General features: G+C 59.5%; 1 protein-coding gene across 1 annotated transcript; it reads left to right on the top strand.

Annotated features, from left to right (window-relative positions):
- Positions 1–6484: 6484 nt before the first annotated feature.
- Positions 6485–18175, top strand: CCDC102A (coiled-coil domain containing 102A). The gene is made up of 8 exons (XM_069456385.1): positions 6485–7099; positions 8182–8408; positions 10814–10922; positions 12794–12910; positions 13209–13418; positions 14693–14863; positions 15463–15566; positions 17693–18175. Exons 1-8 carry the CDS (start codon positions 6515–6517, stop codon positions 17820–17822), a joined length of 1653 nt encoding a protein of 550 aa, XP_069312486.1. The 5' UTR covers positions 6485–6514; the 3' UTR covers positions 17823–18175.
- Positions 18176–18843: the final 668 nt, after the last annotated feature.

The raw sequence follows: 18843 nt of genomic DNA, 5'->3' as shown, positions 1-18843 counted from the left end.
TTAGGAACAGAGGTGACAGTGGGAAAATTGAGAGTCAGATCTGGGGTCTGACACCTCCCAGCATGACCCTGGGCCAGTCCCTTGACTTCTGATCTTCACTTTCCTCACTAAGAATGGTGGTAATAACATTCACTCCCGGCTGGGTGTGATGGTTTACGCCTATAATCCCAGCACTTTGGGAGTCTGAGATGGGAGGTTCACATGAGCCCAGGAGTTCAAGGCTGCAGTGAGCTATGATGGGATCACTGCACTCCAGCCTGGGGAACAGAGTGAGACCCTGTCTCTAAAAAAAAAAAAGCCAAAACAAAACGCTTAGCCAACAGTGTGGCTGTAAAACTGAGATAACCCATGCAAGCTGCCAAGCCTATGGCCAGCAACCATCTTGGTTCCATGAGCAGGTGGCTCCCCTTCTCTGCAAGAAACACCCCCAGGAAAGCATTTATCACCTCCTCCTTTAGGACAGAGGGCCCAACCCTGATGAGGTCATAGCTGGAGTTTAGGTACACCGTCAAGTCAGCCTCTGCCACCTTCTCCAGCCCTACGCCTACCTCCAAAACTCCAGGCAAGAGCTCTGGGCTCCTGGTCCAAAGCTGTCACTTACTGGCTGCGGACACCCTGAGCTTTCCTTTCCCCAGCTTTAAAATGGGGATGTCCTCGTCCTGAGTACTCAACCCCACACATCACCTCAAAAACCTGTCTCTAGCTTATTATCACATGCTGTCAACGTTCAGTCACACACAGCAAATCAATCCACAAGTGAAACTGCAAATCTTGCAAGAAGTGTGGGATTTCTCGAAGTTGCAGGAAGCAACACAGGAGAAATGGAGTCGCCGCTAACCACAGAGAAAGAGAACATCGGCTAGGGAAGCGAGCGAGACTTTCCCAAAAGAACCGGTGGACTACCAAAGGATTCACAGTGACCCTCGGGTCTGCAAAAGATTTGCAAAAACCTGATTCAGAAGGAAAGGATGCTACAGACTCAACTTTGTCAGGAGAAACAAAAAGTCTTCAAATACTAACATCTGATTCATTCTTCGTTCATTCTAAGGCATGCATGGTTGCAATCATAATCTAAATATCGTTAATCCTGGGATAAAACTAATTTATCTTTATAATTTTTAGTTTCTTTTTCTACGTAAAATCCCATTCCATCTGGGTTCCCTCCATCTTTGTGAATTTTTGGTCCTCTTTTAAAGTAGATTCACTTCAGGGAACAGGATGTGGTGGGGAGAGACCCTCCCAAAGCCTGTCCTCCCGTCTCCACCAAGACCGCAGACACCCTACCCCCAAGAGAGAGGAAGCCCCTAAACGGCCGGGCACACACGAAGGCGCGTTACCGTAATTGGCCGGGCCACCAACTACCATAGCATTGCGGCGGGAGGGGTGGGGGTGGGGGAAGAGTCTCCGCTGGCAGGGCCAGGTCCCCCCTCCGCCTTCTTAAGAGGCATGAAGTCGCTCTTGGCGACCCTTTTGTTGTACAAAAGGGGAAACTGAGGCCCAATGCGGGCACAGACTTGGCCCGCGTCCCTCGGTGGCAGAGCTGGCACCAGGGAGAATGCAGGTAACAAAAGTGAAGACCTGGTAAGCGCGCACCACGTGCTGAGCCCGGACCCGCGGTGCCCACTTGTCCCGCGCGGTGCCCAGTACGGCGCTGGCGCTCGGGAAACCTGAGGCGGGAAAGCCGAGCCCTGCGGGGCCCTCGACCCTGCCTTCCGTCCCCCCACCCTCGTCCCCTCCACGGGGGTGGGGCCTCCGTCTGGGTCCGGCCCGTTCTCCAGCAGAGCCCGCCGTCCCGGCCTGCGCCCTCGTCCCGAAATTAGGCGGGTGTCCCCACCCCAGCGGCTCGGCCAGCCGGGTCACAGCGGGGCCGCTGACCGCGCTCGTGCCGGGGGCCCCGCCGCCCCCCCTCCTTCCCCTCCCTCCGGGAGAGAGGAGGAGACTCCGTGGCCCTCTCGTCCCTCCGGCGACCGCAGCCAGCGCCGTGCCCGCTCCACCCAGCCGCGGCGGGTCGGACGTCCGGAGCCCGCCGGTCCCTGCCCGAGGTGAGCGGGGGCGGCCGTGCGGGGGGCAGGAAGCCACCGCGGCCCGGGAACTCGCTCCAGGCCGAAGCCTTCCGCGGGAAGGAAGGGGTTAAGTTTGGGGCGTGCTGGAGGAAGAGGGAGCAGTAGGGGCGCCCGCAGCAACCCCCAAACTCGGAACAGAACTTTCCAGCCCCCTCCCCGGACTCCCCCACCTCCTGGGGCCCCAGGCCTGGGGCGAGGAGCGGCTGGGGGAGACCAGGGGGAGGGGGAAACGCCTTCGGAATGCGCGGGCCGGGGCCGGACGGGAGGGGGCCGGCGGGCGGGGGCGGAATTCGGAACTTTCCCGGGGGACCCAACGTGGTCACCATGGCGAGTGTGGGACGGACGGCGGCGCTGGCCAATCGGAACACAGTGCACCGCCCAGACCCGCGGCGGCTACCAATTGGGGCCGCGCGGCGCAGGCCGGTTTTGGAGGTGGGGGGCTTGGCCTGCCGCTAGGGGGAGCTGGGCTGCTCGCAGGGCCGGGTGGCCTGGGAGGGGGCGACTAAGTGAGGACTAAAGTGACTCAGGGCCCGGGCTTTAGTTTCTCTACTTTGAGTGAGAGTTTTGTCCAGTTTCCCGCCCCAGCTCTAATAGGGCTGTTGTGGGGGTTGGGGTGGTAGGTTGGCACAGGGTCTGCCCACCTGTTGGACAGAGCTTTCAGGAATCTTTTTAGTGCCTCTCCCCACCCTACAGGTAGGGAAACTGAGGCCCAGAGAGGGCAAGGACTTGCGGACACCACACAGCAGAGCAGTGGCAGAGCTGGGACTAGTGGGATGTCTGCTATACACGGGTGAACAGTTCGAGGAGTTGCTGAGAGGGCTGGGGCCGGGGTGGGCCCCAGTCTCCCACCCCCTCGGATCGCAGCTGTGCTCGTCCACTTGGCCTGGTGCCTGAGGACCCCATCTTGTAGGTGCCCCTCAGGGAGGCAAGCCTCAGGAGGGGAGGCATCCTACCCCAGGGCTCCAGCTCCACGCCGGGCTTTGCTGCTGCTCCACTGTGTGGATGGGGACAAGTCGCTGTCCCTCTGGGCCTCCGTTGGCCCATCTGTAAAGAAAGGAGTTCATATTAGTGCTCTAGGATATCTTTGTGGCTCCTCAGTCTGAGATGGGGGTCCCTGGGAACAGGCCAGGGGTGCCTACTTCTGGTCTGAGGTCCAGCCTGGAGGCCTACCCTTGGTCCCTCCCTTCCCCTCAGCCCTCTCCTGGAGGTCCAGCGGCCGGAGCCCAGGCAGCAGGTCAGTGGGACAGGTGCCCGCAGTCTGTGGGCTGACCAGCCTTGGGCCCTGCACTTATCCAATCAGGCTGTCCTCTGTGGTTTCCCACTGGGCTCTGCTCCCTGCCCGCAGCCAGGCCTGTGGCCATGGGCGCAACCCAGAGCCCCACCTGAAAGGTTCTGGAAGGACATACAGGTTTCTGAGCTGGGGGGTAGAGGTGGGCCACTGGGCCCCCCATCCCTTCCCCTGGCCCCCATCCAGGCCTCACTGAGCATTGCTCATTCCTCTTGCTGGATACGGAGAGACTCATCCACACATGCTAAGGACAAAACGCAGGGTTGTCCCCCCTGTGGGTCATTTAGGCTTCCTGAGGCAAGAAGCAGGACCCCTGACCTGACCACAGGATGACCTCTGACTTTGACCCTGTCCACAGACAGACTCAGATATCTACCTGTCTCGGAGCCTGGCCACAGACTGACTCCTGATCCTTAGGGCTTGACCTTCCCAAACTGTCTCTGGTCACAAGAGTAGCCGTAACGGTAGCATCTGTCCAACTGCCATTGTGCATCTGCTGTATGCTGGGCCCTGTGCTGACAGCCACTGAGACAAAGATGCCCTCGTACACTTCACAGTGTGGCCATTGCTGTAGAACAAGGAGGTGCCTAGTGCTTTAGGAGAACTAACAGACTCTGCACGGAGGTTGGGGAAGGCTTCCTACGGGAGGGAACACTAGAGTGGGTCTTGAAGGATGTGTAGGAGTTTGGTGATGAAGAAAGAGGGAGAGACATTACAAACAAGTCCCCAAGCAACAGGAACCACTGGCCACTTTCTGTGGGCAGGGCTGATGAGGGCCTAGCCTGTGGTAAGAGATCAAAACATTCTTGTTTGTGTCCTGGAGCGAGCCACCAGTGAGCTTAGCTGTGGGGCCGGGGTTCAGGAGCTCTGGGTTCTGCTCAGCACTGATGCCCAGCTAAGGAGATGCCGGGTCGCAGTTCAGCCTTCTCTCCACCCCACCAGCCAGCTTAAAGCAATTATCATATGCAGGGCCCGTCCTAGAAGCTCTGGGTGGCACAAGTGTCCCACCTGGATCAGAGAGAGCCTGTGCTGCAAGAGAGAGGGGAGCTGGCCAGGTCTGGCCCTGGGAGGTTGCAGGGCTCTGCTCCCCAGGTGTGGGTGGGGCTGGGGCAATCAAGGCATTTCCTGGAGGTGGTGGCATCTGAGCTTGAAGATGGATGGGGACTTTGGAGTCTGGGAGGGAAAATGAGGGGAATGAACAGAAACCCAGAGGCCTAAAGCAAGAATAAACCCGTCTGGCTGTTGGGAGGCAGGAGAGGGGAAGGTGGGGTGGGGAAGGCTCCGTGGGGCCTGTGGTGGCTGGTCCTATCCTGACCTGCTCCTTGCGGGCCGGGGGGCGGGCAGTGACACCCTGGGGGAATCAGAAGGCCACCCGTGGGAAGAAGGTGCTGAGCCCAGTGGGGAAGGGGCAGGCAGGAGGGTGGCTGGAGCCCGTCTCTGCATCTGCGAGCTGGGCCTCTCGTGTTGCTCCTGTCTCTCGGTGAGTGTGTTCTGAGTGTGTTCGTTACCAGGGCCATGTGTGACTGTGTGTCCCCAAGGCTGTGTTATGTTAGCGGGGTGGGGGTGGGGAGAGGCGTTGCTACGCAGGGTCTGGCTGCTCTTGGGTCTGCGTGGGTGCGCAGAATTCCTGGTGTGCGGAGGGGTGGGCTTCTCCCCACAACCACCCTGAGGACCTGCACCCTCACCCCTCCCACACACATGTGCACACACCCTTGGGGGACCTGGGGCCTCCCTGCTCCGGATGCTCCCCTTCCTCCTCCTCCAGCCCCCAGGAAGGACCCAACCAGGTGGCTGGGAAGGGGAACAGGAGTTGAGTCTGGAGCCCCCACCCCTGCCTTTAGCGAAGGTGCCTGGAAGCCATTAGGGGCCTGGGTGGCGCCTGCCCTGCCTCTGCGGAACAGGCCTGGGATTCTTGGAAGGAGCCAGCTGCCCTCTCCTGGCCAAGCCCTGTGCCAGGCCTGGCAGCTCCCAGAGGCAAGAGGATGTGGCGGTGGTCCCCTCCCTGCCCAGCCATGCTCCTAGTTTAAGGGGCTGCAGGGAGGGCCCAGGCCCCCATTCCCAGCACAGCTCTGGCGGGGCTGCTGGCTGGCACTGGGGTTTCCTGCCTCCTCCTCCCCCCTTCCCCCTCCCCCACCGGCGCCACATTGTTTTTCTTTTCCAAGAGCTTCTCCACGTGGAGCTGAGCCAGGAAAGTGAGGAGTGTGAGTGTCTGTGTGTGTGTGTGTGTGTGTGTGTATCTGCTTCTCTTAGGGATGAGTATTATCTTTCTGCCTTGTCGGTGTTCTGGCGTGTGTGGGTCTTCAGGTGCGTCTGTGTAGTTGCTTGTGTGTATGGGTCCATCTCTGAGTGTATGTGTGTCTTGTGTCCACCCATGTGACTTTGCATCCATGTTCATGTGCATGGGATTGTGTGCGTTGCTGATGTGTCTGTGTGTGCACAGACGTCAGTGAACACACATGTCATCAAGGCCAGCCACCTCACTGCACAGGCAGAGACTGAGTCACGGAGAGGGCACAGCCTGCCGGGATCTCTCAGGGTGGCAGTGGCCTCCAGGGAACTGGAGCCTGGAGCTGTAGAGCCTGGGTGGGTGACTTTGTGCAGGTGTTGTTGAACTTGGGATGTACGCATCTTGTTTGTGGAACTGCGGTTGGTACTGTGGTTGGTAAGAAGGCATAACTGAATGCACAAATGTCCCAAACCATTAAAACGCAAATTCCCAGCCCCACACCTACTGAACTTGACTCTCTGGGGGGGTGGGACCTAGCAACTGCATTTTAAGCAAATGTCCAGGACGTCCTGATTAAGAAGCACTGGTCTTCTTCACCCTACCCCTATTCTACAGGTGGGGAAACTGAGGCCCAGAAAGGGACAGTGGCTTACCTGAGGTTGGTGACAGAGCTGGGCCTAGACCGGCAAGGAGGCCCATCGGGCTCCTGCTCACCAGCCCAGCCTTTGCCCTTGCTGTTCGCTGTGCCGGTGGACTGAAGGCGGTGACAGCCTAATGACGATTGTGTTCTCCTGCAGGTCCGAAGAGGCGTCCTCAGCCCGGAGAGAAGGGGGTCGCGGTGCCGTCATGCACAGTGGTATCGCGTTCGCTGCGCGTCCCCCAAGCCGCCCCTGAGCCCGGCCGCCAGTTGGAGCCCAGGGCGCGCCCGGCAGCACCATGAGCCACGGGCCGAGTCCCCGGCTGGCCGAGTCCCCGCAGCTGTCCAAGGGCAGCCTCCTGACCATCCTGGGCAGCCCGTCGCCGGAGCGCATGGGCCCGGCCGACTCGCTGCCGCCCACGCCTCCCAGCGGCACGCCCTCGCCGGGGCCGCCGCCCGCGCTGCCCTTGCCGCCCCCGGCCGCGCTGCTGGCGGACGGCGACTGGGAGAGCCGCGAGGAGCTGCGGCTGCGGGAGCTGGAGGAGGCGCGGGCGCGGGCGGCGCAGATGGAGAAGACCATGCGCTGGTGGTCGGACTGCACGGCCAACTGGCGCGAGAAGTGGAGCAAGGTGCGCGCCGAGCGCAACCGCGCGCGCGAGGAGGTGCGCCAGCTGCGCCAGCGCCTGGACGCGCTCACCAAGGAGCTGGCGGGAGCGCGGCGCGAGCGCCAGGAGGCGCAGGGCGAGTGCGAGGCGCGGGGCCGCGAGCTGGCGCGGCTGCGGGGCGCCCGCGGGGCCGCGGACCAGACGCGCGACGGCCCCGAGCCGGAGCCGGAGCAGGAGCCGGTGCGCGACGTCGGGTCGGAGCGGCCGCAGGGAAGCCAGGTGCGCGGCGGGGCGGGGCCTGCGCGCGCGCGCCGCGCGGTGGGCGGGGCTGATTGGCCCGGGCAGGAGCCAGTCAGGGCCTGCCCCACCCCCGCAGGCTTCGCTCCTCCCGGTCGGGCCCCGCCCCTGCAGTGCCGCAGCTCATCTCCCTTCCGGAGACCCCAGGAAGGGCGTCCTGGGCGGAGAATCCAGGTTCTGGGGCTCCTTCCACTCCCACACCTGAGAAGGCAACAGAAGCAAGGAATCGGCCCTTCGATCAGCAAAGGGATCCAAAAACTTGCCCAAAGTTAGCCCGAGTAGTAACAGCTGAATCCATTCATTCGTTCAACTTGAATCTGGGGGGAGGCATAAAATTATAACCCAGTTCAGTCACAGCGGAGGGGTGGAACGTCATCCGGGCACCACCCCAGTGCATATAGGGAAACCAAGGGCAGACTGGCAAGGGGCTGGCCCAGACGCATCTGGAAAGGCTGTGGGAGAAACTAGAACAGGGGCCACAGTCCTCGTGGGTTTGTGTCAGGGACAGGTCCTGGGGACAGGCAGGGGCAGGCCAGAGGGGCAGAAGGGAAGGGAGGCTGGCAGGAAGGAAGCAGGCTTGGCACTGGGTTAATAATCCCCCACAGCTTCCTGCCTGGGAGCCGGTTCTGCTCACAGGTGCTGCTTTGCCATGTCACCAGTCTCCCTGTGCCACTGAAAAGTAGGATTTTAGAATTCCTTCTGAGGGAATCTAGTCATAAGCCATCACAGGAATCCCTGTTTCAGCATTCATTCCCACCAGTGTCCCATGATATCTTTGTATGCTTCCACTGGCAGGGAGCTCACCACCTCTCCTGGGCGATCTTCCAGGACACGGGGGGCCTTGATGGCTGCCTCTGTGCAGTCCCAGGAGGTGAAAGGGGAGGCCCAGAGCAGGGCGTGTCCTCCCTGTCCAGAGACGGAGAGGCAGCCAGCAGAAGAGGAAGCTGGGGCGCAGAGACATTGTTTGACTTGACGAAGGTTACCTAGCGAGCTGATCCCAGACCAGGGCCTGGGAGAGGCCATCAGGAAGGTCACCGGTCCAGCTTCCCCCTTGGTCCCCGCAGGAGCTGGAGCTGGTGGAGAGTCTTCTGAAGAGCAGACCGGAGGAGCCCGAGGGCTGCTGGGAGGCACGCAGTGTTGGGGCCGGGGGCCCAAGGAGCAGCTCGGGCCGCCAGGAGCGCAGCCGGCTGCCCTGGGAGGACACAGCCACCACTGAGGAGGAGGCCTCCAAGTTGACCGCCCTGCGGCTGCGGCTGGATGAGTCCCAGAAGGTGCTGCTCAAGGAGCGAGAGTGAGTCTCGGCAGGCGGGGGCTGGGCCAGGCCACACGGGGGCACCCTCAGCGTCCCAGAGTGAAAATCAGTGTCACGGAGTGTGAGACTCTCAAAGGTGGCAGGTACTATTTAGGCTCAAGTCTTGGAACTTTAGGGCAGTGGTGTTCCACCCCAGGACCCAGTGCGAGTTTTTATTTATTCATTCAAATAATAGATGGTGAGCACCTGCTCTGGGCCAGGCACTGTGCTCGGCCCCGAGGATACAGCCATAAATAAGACAGAGGCCCCTGCCTTCCCGGAGCTTGCGTTCTAGTGGGGGTGAGGGCCGTGGGTGGGGTGAAAGCAAGGAAGGGAGACAGGGAAGTTGGGGAGTTGCAGCTGGGAGTTTGGTGTTGGAAGTGTGCAGTTGGAGGTGGCAGGGAGGCAGTTGGGAACATGAATGAGTCTGGAGTGATGAGACAGTTCTGAGCTGGAGGTAAAAACGCAACAGTCAACAGCAAGTGGATGAAATTGAAAGCCCTGAGCCAGGACAGGGGAACGGGTGTGGAGGGGAAGAGGTCAGAGGGGGAGCCGAGAGCGCATGGATAGAGGAAGGGGAGTGCAAAGGAGATGGGAGAAGGAGGCCAGCGTGGTGTGGGGACAGGGAACCACGAGACACGGTCTCAGGGAGGACAGAATCATCTGCTGGTCAGTAAGGAGAGGACTGAGCTCTGACCATTGGACTTAGAACGTGGAGGTCACCAGTGACCTTGATCAGGGCAGTTTAGAGGGCTCAAGCCTGACTATAATGAACATTCCGCAACTTTTCTGTCCAGAAGTTCAGTACGTAGACAGTATAACCTATCTACCCATAGAATTTTTTTTATTTAAATCAAATCAACACACGTTTGATTTTTTCTTTTAGTCTCCGTAATACCCTAGTGAAGATGCAGGCAGAGGTCAGGGTGATGCTTCTACAGGCGTTGTTGATTCTTTGGCCAGGGAGCAGCAGAGGTGGCCAGCAAGCTGCCAGAAACCAGGGGAGAGGCCTGGAACAGACTCTCTCTCACAGGGAACCGTCCCTGCTGACACCCTGATCTTGGACTTGTAGCCTCCAGCGCTGTGAGAGAACAAATTTCTGCTGTTTAAGCCAAACAAACCAAAAATCAACCTAAGGCACTAACTGAAATATAAAGCAGAAATGCAATGATTTATAATAAAATGTGCACGTGGTGATACAGAGGCGATTGAGTATAGCTCCTCTCGGGGGAATCATGAAGCGGTGAGAAGCAGGTGCCTTTGTCCGGAGTGGTAGGGATGGTGACCGTGACTGCAGACACAGCCACACGCTGAGTCAGACGCTGTGTTCAGGGCTCACGTGTATTCGCTCATTTAAGTCACCCTGCAGGACGGCTACGAAGGCAGCTCGTGCAGCTGTGGGGGGCTGGCACCTTGAATACACAAGTAGTGTCTCTGTGTGATGCGATTTCCCGAGGTGAACAGCCTTTGGTGACATTCTGAACAAAGAAAAGTGTAGTCTTCCCCCAGTTTATTCCATTTCTGGAAAATTCAGTGTATGTTAGTGGAAAAAATACTTTCAGTGTAAATCAGGATGAGGTTCTAGGCTCAGACCATTTCCACGCCGGCAATGTCCAGGGGGACAGGCGTGCGTTAAACAGCGTGCAGGACACGTCCCTGATGGGCAGGACGCGTGGGCATCGCAGGGAGTCGGGCACAGCTGACCCCTAATCGTGATGGCTAAAAACGTCCCCAGGAATTTCCAACATACCTCTTACAGCATGGCATTGTCCCCTCTGAGAACTCCTCGCTGGCAGTGTGGGATCATGAAGCACAGCGTGCTGGAGAGTAATGCTAAGTTCAGCCATTATTGAGCACCTACTGTATACTGGGGCTGGTCACCATGCTTGTTACCTGTGGTGCCTCATTCATGTTCAAGGCAGAGTACTAGGTGGTCAAGGGAGAATGTGGGGATCCCACACAGTGATGATGGCAAGAGGGGACCCTCCCCCCAAGCGTCACTGGACAGTGTTTTCCAGCTTTTCTAACTGCAGAACCGTGTGTTCAAGCCTTGCAGGGGACCAGAGTGTGTAAAGCAGATAGGAACAGGGTGGCCTTTGGCAGATGAGCCTGGGTCCAGCGGGAGGAGGCACTGGCCTGGAAATGCCCAGTGCCCCGGAGCCCTGATCACCTCCCGACACTGTGGGCTGGGTCCCTGCACGTGGGCAAGGGGTGCAGCTCCAGGAGAAATGCAAAACCGGGGTGCTTGCCACAGTGTGGGGTATCGGGGCCTGAATGCCGAGGCAGGGACTTTAGACATGAACTTGATGGGTGCAGAGAGCACAGCAGGGCCACTCATGAGGACTCCAAGCAGAGGGCCCCAGAGGGCTCACCCCCATGTCTGTCCCTCCCTGTTCCCTGCCCAGGGATAAACTGGCCTTGAGTAGGAACATTGAGAAGCTAGAGGGGGAGCTCAGCCAGTGGAAGATCAAGTACGAGGAGCTGAGCAAGACCAAGCAGGAGATGCTCAAGCAGGTGAGTATTGGAGACCCCGGGGGCTTCCTGGAGGCGGCAGTGTCACACTGTTGAGTTTCAGCAGTGGGGATGGGAGAGAGAAAAATGGAATTCATTCATTCTTTCATTTGTCCATTCATTCAACAATTGTCCTGAGCGCTAGGCAGGCCAGGCCCCTGCCTTCAGGAGTTCACCTTGTGGGGACCATGGGCAGAGAAGACCGACTGTGACCAGGCAGATAAATTCATGAGTCATGAAGGAGTCAAAACAGAATGAGAGAAATGGAGTGGTGGGTCAGAGAAGGACTCTCTAAGAAGGTGACATTTGAGGCAAAACCAAAAGGGGCTAGCAGAAGCCATCCCTGAGAACATCCTGGGACAGGGTTCTGGCAGAAGGCACAGCAAGTGCAAAGGTCCTGAGGCATCAATAAGCCCAGTATGTGTGGGAGACAGAACAGGCCACTGCAGCTGGAGAGCAGTAGGAGGTGAGGCCACAAGAGGGCCCTGTAGACCAGGATGAAGGGGAGGAGTCGATGTGGCATTCACTGGGTGCCTAGCATGTCCCAGGTGTCACTGAAGCCCTGCGGCAGTCGAGGGAGCTGGGTCCTCACATCCCCATCTTACAGATGAGGAAACTGAGGCTCCAGAGAGGGGAGTCCGCCTCCGCAGTGTGGGGGTCTGGGCAGGCTGGGCTGCACTGTTGCCTCCTGAGCCGGCCTCAGTGGCCACCAGAGGGCGCGGCCGCCCAGGGAAAGCAAGCTGGATCCGCTGAGTTTCCAGAGGGTGGGAGATGGCAGACCTCAGAGCCTGAAACTGCCCGGGAAGGGACCGAGATGGAGTCTCTTAGGAAATGTCCTAAAATACAGATTCCCAGACCCCACCCTCACCCTCCTGAATCCGCATCTTTGGGGACTGGGCCCAGGAACCTGTCTTTTCTAATCTTTTTAAATTGCAAAGTGTAATCATTTGACAAAAACACAAAAGAGCAGTGTAGTAGTCAGTCCTGCAGAACACCTCAGGAAGTGTTCCAGGGCCAGGCAGGGTGGCTCACACCTGTAATCCCAGCACTCTGGGAGGCTGAGGCAGGAGAATCACTTGAAGCCAGGAGTTCGAGACCAGCCTAGGCAACATAGTGAGACCCCCCCCATCGCTGAAAAAAATAGGAAAATTGGCTGGGCATGGTGGTGTGCACCTGTAGTCCCAGCTACTCAGGAGGCTGAGGCAGGAGGATCTCTTGAGCCCAGGAGTTTGAGGCTGCAGTGAGCTATGACGATGCCCCTATACTCTTGCTTAAGTGACAGAGTGAGACCCTATGTCAAAAAAAAGAAAAAGAACAAAGAGAATGTTCCAGGGCAGAGGGAACTGAGCAGGAACTGCATGTGCAAAGGCCCTGTGGTGGTCAGGAACTTGGTGCATTTGAGGAATGGGAGGGAGTCCACTGTGGTTGAAGCACAGTGAGCGCAGAGGACAGAGGTGGGAGATGAGGTTGAGGACAGGTGGGCAGGGGTCCAGTTGTGCAAGGTGCTGTGAGACCAGAGAGGAGTTGGGCTTTATCTTAAGGCACCTGGGAGCCATCAAAGGGGCTTTTGGGGAGAGCAGTGTATATGTTTGAATTTATCTCTTCTAAAAGCCCACTGAGGGCTACTGTTGTGGACAAGAGTTGACAGGGGCCGGGAGCAGGCACGGGCAGGTCGCCTGGGCTGAGGCGGGAGGTGAGAGCCATTGGAAGCGTGGCGTGGTCAGGTCCGGGGTCTGTTCCCAATACCTGGTGCCACCCCATGTGGGCCCTGCCCTGCTCCCTGCTGAGCACTCCCGCACCCGTGCCGCCCCCCACAGCCGGTTCTGGGGTGTAGCCAGCGGTTCTCATGTGAGCGGCAGCGCTGTGTCTTGCAGCTCAGCATCCTGAAGGAGGCACACCAGGACGAGCTGGGCCGCATGTCCGAGGACCTGGAGGACGAGCTGGGGGCGCGCTCCAGCATGGACAGGAAGATGGCTGAGCTGCGGGGCGAGGTGGGCCGGGGTGTGCCAGGCTCTGCCCCCATCCACAGGTCACTGGGAGGAGGGCAGGAACCAGCCCGTGCTCTGAGGGGGGCCCCAGTCTGCAGGGGGGGCCTCGCTCCCTCACGGAGAACAGAAGCGCCCTCACATCCTGCGCACCGTGCAATGAGCCCAGCTTAATTATAGCTGCTGCAGCTGGGCCTGCTTCCTGGAGCCAAAAATGGCTCCAGGCGGTGGCGGGGCCTCCAGCCGGGGCCCTCCGGGGGGGCCCCTCTCCGGGGAGTCCTCACTGTGCCCTGCCCCGTTGCAGATGGAGCGGCTGCAGGCCGAGAACGCAGCCGAGTGGGGCCGCCGGGAGCGGCTGGAGACGGAGAAGCTGGGCCTGGAGCGGGAGAACAAGAAGCTGCGGGCACAGGTCGGGGACCTGGAGGAGGCGCTGGCCCGGCGGCGGCGGCAGACAGCCAGCGCGCTGGACTGCGACCTGCGGGCCAGCCAGGCCGCGCTCTTCGAGAAAAACAAGGTGGGGCAGTGGGCGGAGCGGCCAGTGTTGGGCGGCCACCTCCCCCCAGCCAGAGCACAGCACCTACTATGTGCCAGGCCAGGTGGTAATTACAGTAGCCACATTTATTGAGCACCCACCGTGTGCCAGACCAGTTGGTAATTATGGTAGCTGCCTGTATTGAGCACCTACTGTGTGCCAGGCCCCATTCCAGGTCTGTGAACAGATAGATGTGGCCTCCCCGCAGTGGAGGTGATGGCTCGCTCAGGGCCGTTCACACAGGACTCTACGTCACACAGACCCATCCATACCGGTCACACAGCTCCGTCGTTGCCAGCAGGAAGAGGAGATACCGGGGGACCTGGCTTGGGCCCAGGGTCCTAGAAAGGATTCCCAGAGGCCGTGACCTTTGGGCTGAGGTCTCCGGGAAAAGCAGGTGTTAACTGGCGGTGAATGGATTTGGGGAAGAGGACAGAGTTTGGGAATAGCGTGAATAAATGTCCATGGTGGGAGGGACATGGAGCTTAGGAGGAACAAGGAGGCCAGTGTAGCTGGAGGGCAGTGAGCAGGGAACACGGTAGATGAGGCAGGAGCGGTGGGCCAGCTCAGAAGAGTTGAAAGCAGGAGGGGGAGCGAGCAGGTTGCTGTCCCCAGCACTTACTGGCTGCTGTGTGGATGGAGGATGGGGAGGGAGGTCGTTCCCTGGGCGACAAGAGATCATGGAGACCTGGACCAGGCTGTGGTTGGTGGAAATTGAGCAAAGAGGATGCATTGAGGAGACCTTTAGGTGGTACATACTCCCATTTTACAGATGTGAAAACTGAGGCTCAGAGAACTGGCAGAGCTCAGGGATGAGCATCTCCTTTCCTGGTTGCTCATCCTCATGCCAGCCGCTCTCACACCCGCTCCCCAGTTCCATTCCTCCCCAGACCCCAGGGCTCTAAATGCCATGTGTGTCGCACGGAAGATTCCAGACCCCATCCCTCCCCGAAATCCTGACCTCAGCTCCACCAGCCCACTGGACATCCCCGGGGCATTCCGACTAAGGATCCCAAAGTCACACATCCGAACTGGAGCCGCTGGTTCTGCCCACCCAGCCCTCTCTCCTCGCTAGGAGGCCCCTGCAGCCTCCAGCTGCTCGGCGCAACCTCTAGTGCTGGTGTTTCAGACGGCGGCAGCTGGACAGAGTGGAGAAGAGACACCAGCACCCCTCGAACCGCCTGTCCCCACGGGACTCCCTGGCATGGTGCCCAGACTGGCGCTGAGCCCCTCCCACCCGTGTCTGCGCCCTGCAGGAGCTGGCAGACCTGAAGCACGTGCACGGCAAGCTGAAGAAGCAGTTCCAGGAGAAGGTGGCGGAGTTGGCACACGCCAACCGGCGGGTGGAGCAGCACGAGGCGGAGGTGAAGAAGCTGCGGCTGCGGGTGGAGGAGCTCAAGAAGGAGCTGGCCCAGGCTGAGGACGAGGTGAGAGCCACGGGGGTCCCAGGCGGCCGTGGGTCTCCCGCCGGGAGGAGCGGGGGGCTGCAAGCCCTCCTGGGTGACTCCGTGCTGGGTCCCCAGTGGCGGGCATGAGCCTGGGTCTCAGGAGGTGCCCAGGGTAGCGCAGGTAGGTGGACAACAGATGGCTGGCTGGACGGGTAGACAGTGGACAGGCGGAGGGACAGCCGTCGGGGGTGAAGCGTGAATGGACAGGGGGAACGAAGGCCGGCTGATGGGGGGCAGGGGGGCCTGGGAGCTCAGGAAGGTGGGGGGGAGGCTGGATCGGCGCCGGGTAGGTTGATGAGTGGCGCATGGGTGGTTTGGTGTCTCCGTGGGCAGATGACAGACTGATGAGGATGGATGGGCAGGCGGGGCACTGGAGGATGGGTAGATTTGGAAGGGGAGACAACAGGGATGGAGGCATCCCTGGAGGAGGTGAGCCTCATTCTGGCCCTCGAGGAGCAGACACCATTGGAAAAGCACATTCCCGGAGAGGGACGGCAGGAGTGACTGGCCCTGGGTGGTGGCAGCCAGGCTGCCCAGCCCAAGGTGACCCGCACGCCCCTGGCCCTGCTTGCCCGCAGCTGGATGAGGCCCACAACCAGGCGCGCAAGCTGCAGCGGTCGCTGGACGAGCAGACGGAGCAGAGCGAGAACCTGCAGGTGCAGGTGGAGCACCTGCAGTCCAGGTGGGCCCGGGGCGGGAGAGGATTCATAGCGCAGGCGCGGGCGCAGACACGGCGCAGGGCGACTTCCAGCCTAGGGAGACCTCCAGTCGGGCTTGGAGCCCCGAACCAGGGCCAAAGGGGAAGACAGAGAAGGAAGAGATCCGGGAGCCCTGGGGCCAGAGTCCTGTCCCCTCCAGGCAGGAAGGGCCAGAGCCAGGAAACCAGGGAAGGGGGTGCAGGAAGTCAGGCCGCGTAGGGGCCCTGGAATTGTCTCCTCCAGCAGGCGGGCTGCTGGGCGGCGGGAGGGCAGGCCCAAGGGGAGGGGCAGCGGGTAGGGCCAGCGGAGCTTGGGGGGTCCTTGACAAGAAGAATGAGCACCCCCAGGGTCACTGGGCTGGGGTGACCCTGGATGGCAGGGAGTCATGGAGGCCCCCCCCAACTACAGGCCAACCCATCAACCTCTGGGGTACCCTCCCGGCACACTCTGCCTCCCTCCCCGCCCCATCCCTCTCCCAGGACTCGTGAATCACACCCTCTGTCTGCACGTCCCCTAGAGCCAGGAGATGTCAGAGAACCTCAAGTCCAAGCCCCTTTCTGCTCCACAGCTGGGAAGCCCGAGGGTCGTCACAGCCATGGCAGTGACCGACTGTTCCTGTGCCAGGCCCTGGCCAAGCACACACTTACCTTCTCTTATTTCGGGGAATGGAGGGTTCCCGGCTCTGCAGCCAGACTGCCCGGGTGGTGGGAAGCCTAAGCCTGGCTATGCACTTAGTAGCTGTGTGATCTTGGGACACTTACTTGACCTCTCTGTGTCAGTTTCCTCATCTGTGAAATGGGGACGATGTTAGCTCTCGACTCTTGTGGTGAGAATTAAATGAGCTGATCCACATTCATAAAAGTACCCGGCACATAATAAATAATTGTCAGTTGCTGCTGTTACTGCTGTTACTACTACCCCGGGGAGGGGGCTTATATTTGGGTTAGATATTGTGCTGCTTCTGTGAGAGAAAGGAAGAGAGATTTTTTTTCCTAGGGGACAAGCAGATGAGGAAACAAAGGCCTAAGAAAGAAGATCCTTCCATGGCCACACAGCTGCTGGGTGGCCAGGCAGGATTACCCGCTGGCCGTCAGCCATTTGAGCCCTTATTTACTGAGCATTTACTATGTGCTGCCGTGTGCTTTGGAGCACAGGCAGTGGAGCCAGACCTAACAGCTGTGTGACGTGGCCCCCTGAGCCGTCTGCCTGGGACCAGGCCCACGGTGCTGTGTGGGGGCTCAGGTTCAATGTCTGGCTGGCTCTGCCCACTCTGGCCGGCAGCATACACCCCTCCAAGGCCACTCAGCCCGGGGCCTTTGTCGCAGCCTCAGTCTCGTTCTTCAGGAGCGTGAACTCCCAAAGTGGGCGGGCGGGCTCTGCTCAGCCTCTGAAGCGCTTTCGTCAGGGAGCGCAGGGCCGCCCGGCACCACCGCGCGTTGTTTTATTTTCTAACTTTTCGTGCTTTAATGTTCCGGGGACAGCTCACTAAATCACCGGGCAGTAATGGAGGCCCCCGCGCCCCTCCCCGCGTGTTAATAATTCAGGCCTTCCAGGAAGGGCTGCCGCTCTGCCCGCCGGCGGGGAGGCCAGGGACGGGCACTTCCTCCCCCGCTCTCAGAGTCAAAGTTTGCCTCGTAAATTTCGGCTTTAGGGATTTTAATGTGAGGAAGAACCAGGGCTGAGCGCTCTCACTGACACAGGGATGGAGGGCTCAGGCCACCGCCGCCACCACCACTGCCGCCACCAAACCCTTGCTGCCTGTGTTCTTGGAGCCAGGCGTGGGTTCAAATCCCAGCAGGGTGACTCCTTCACCTCTCTAAGTCCCTGGCCCTCCCCGGAGCCAGCCGCCTCCGTTCAGAGCCCAGCCCTACTCCCTGGGCTGACTTTGGGCCGTTACTCCGCCTCTCCGGGCCTCAGTTTCCCTGTCTGTGAAGTGGGCGTGGTAATAGCATCTCCTTCATAAAAGGGCCCTCCGTGAGGACGGTGCGAGGTAATGTGGCAAAAGGCCTCTGTGCTACCGGGCAGCAGGGGAGCGTGGGGAGCGCAGCGACGTTATCCGGGAGGCAGCAGGGCCAGGCTCCGGCTCTGACCTGTCACCCCCCGCCCACAGGCTCCGCAGGCAGCAGCAGAACGCGCCCCTTTTCGGGAAGATCCGTGGTGCTCGCTTCGGCGCTGAGGAGGCCGGGGATGCAGCCAGCGACCTGGACGAGGATGAGGACTTGCAAATCCAGGTGGCCTAGAGCCGCTCAGGGCTGGGCAGGACGGGAACCCCGGGGTCCAGGCTGACCCGTCACTTGAACTGACACCTGCCCTGGGACCAGACCCTGCTCCCTGTCACGGATGACTTTGTCCCAGGGAGGGCACCAACAGTCCTACCCTGCCAACGCCCCCAGGAAGGGAAGCTTGTGTTCTATATATATATGTATATTATATATGTGCCCAGGGGCCTGGGACCCATTTGGTTTTATAAATACAGGACCGCTGCAAAGCTCAGTCCAGGCAGCTCCGCCCACCCAAGACTTCATGCAAGTCGGGGCAGGATTGTGGGGGCCCAATCCAGGCTGCCTCTCTAGGCCTTGAAGGGCCGGCAGGGGCTGTTCATAATACAGTGTGATGAACCCAGTCTTTTGTAATAAACGGAGTTCAAGTTCTTGGGTCAGAGTCCTGAAAACATGGCAGATGTGGGCAGGGGGTGTGGACAACAGCGTCAGCCTGCACCTGATACGAAACCAGAGCCCAGGAATATTGAGTGACTCGAAGAACATCAGAAAGAATGAATGAACATCTAGCTTCTGAGCGGTCTGGAATCCAGCTCCTGTGACAAGGAAGGAGACGGTCCAGTGCGTGTCTAAGCTGGATAAGAGGGGACTTCAATTCTGGCACCCGATGGATTCAAATCTCTGCCCCTTATGGCTGTGCAAGCGCAGGGAAGTTACTTACCCTCTCTGAGCCTCAACTTTCCATCTATAAGTTCAGCTGTCTCGTAGAGCTGTCATGAGAATTAAAGAAGTTGATCCAGAGCTCAGTAAAGGATAGTTACCATTAAAATACCTGCAGGTGTGCCCTGGAGAGGGGGTGCGTGCCAGCTGGGCGCAGGGGGTGACGTTCAGGTGATGGATGGTTTTACCCAGAGGTAGGTGTGGATACAATAAATAGCGAACCCTTTTATCTTTCCCCCAGCCCTGCTCCAGGTAGTGGAATTACAGGTTAATTTTACTTTTGATGTTTAATTTCTAAACCACGTGTAAGCAGCAGGTTTAT

The sequence above is a fragment of the Eulemur rufifrons genome, chromosome 23 (assembly GCF_041146395.1).
Source record: "Eulemur rufifrons isolate Redbay chromosome 23, OSU_ERuf_1, whole genome shotgun sequence".
NCBI classification, from domain to species: domain Eukaryota; kingdom Metazoa; phylum Chordata; class Mammalia; order Primates; family Lemuridae; genus Eulemur; species Eulemur rufifrons.
Note: the sequence above shows the minus strand (reverse complement) of the source record. Positions and strands in the feature narration are given on the sequence as shown.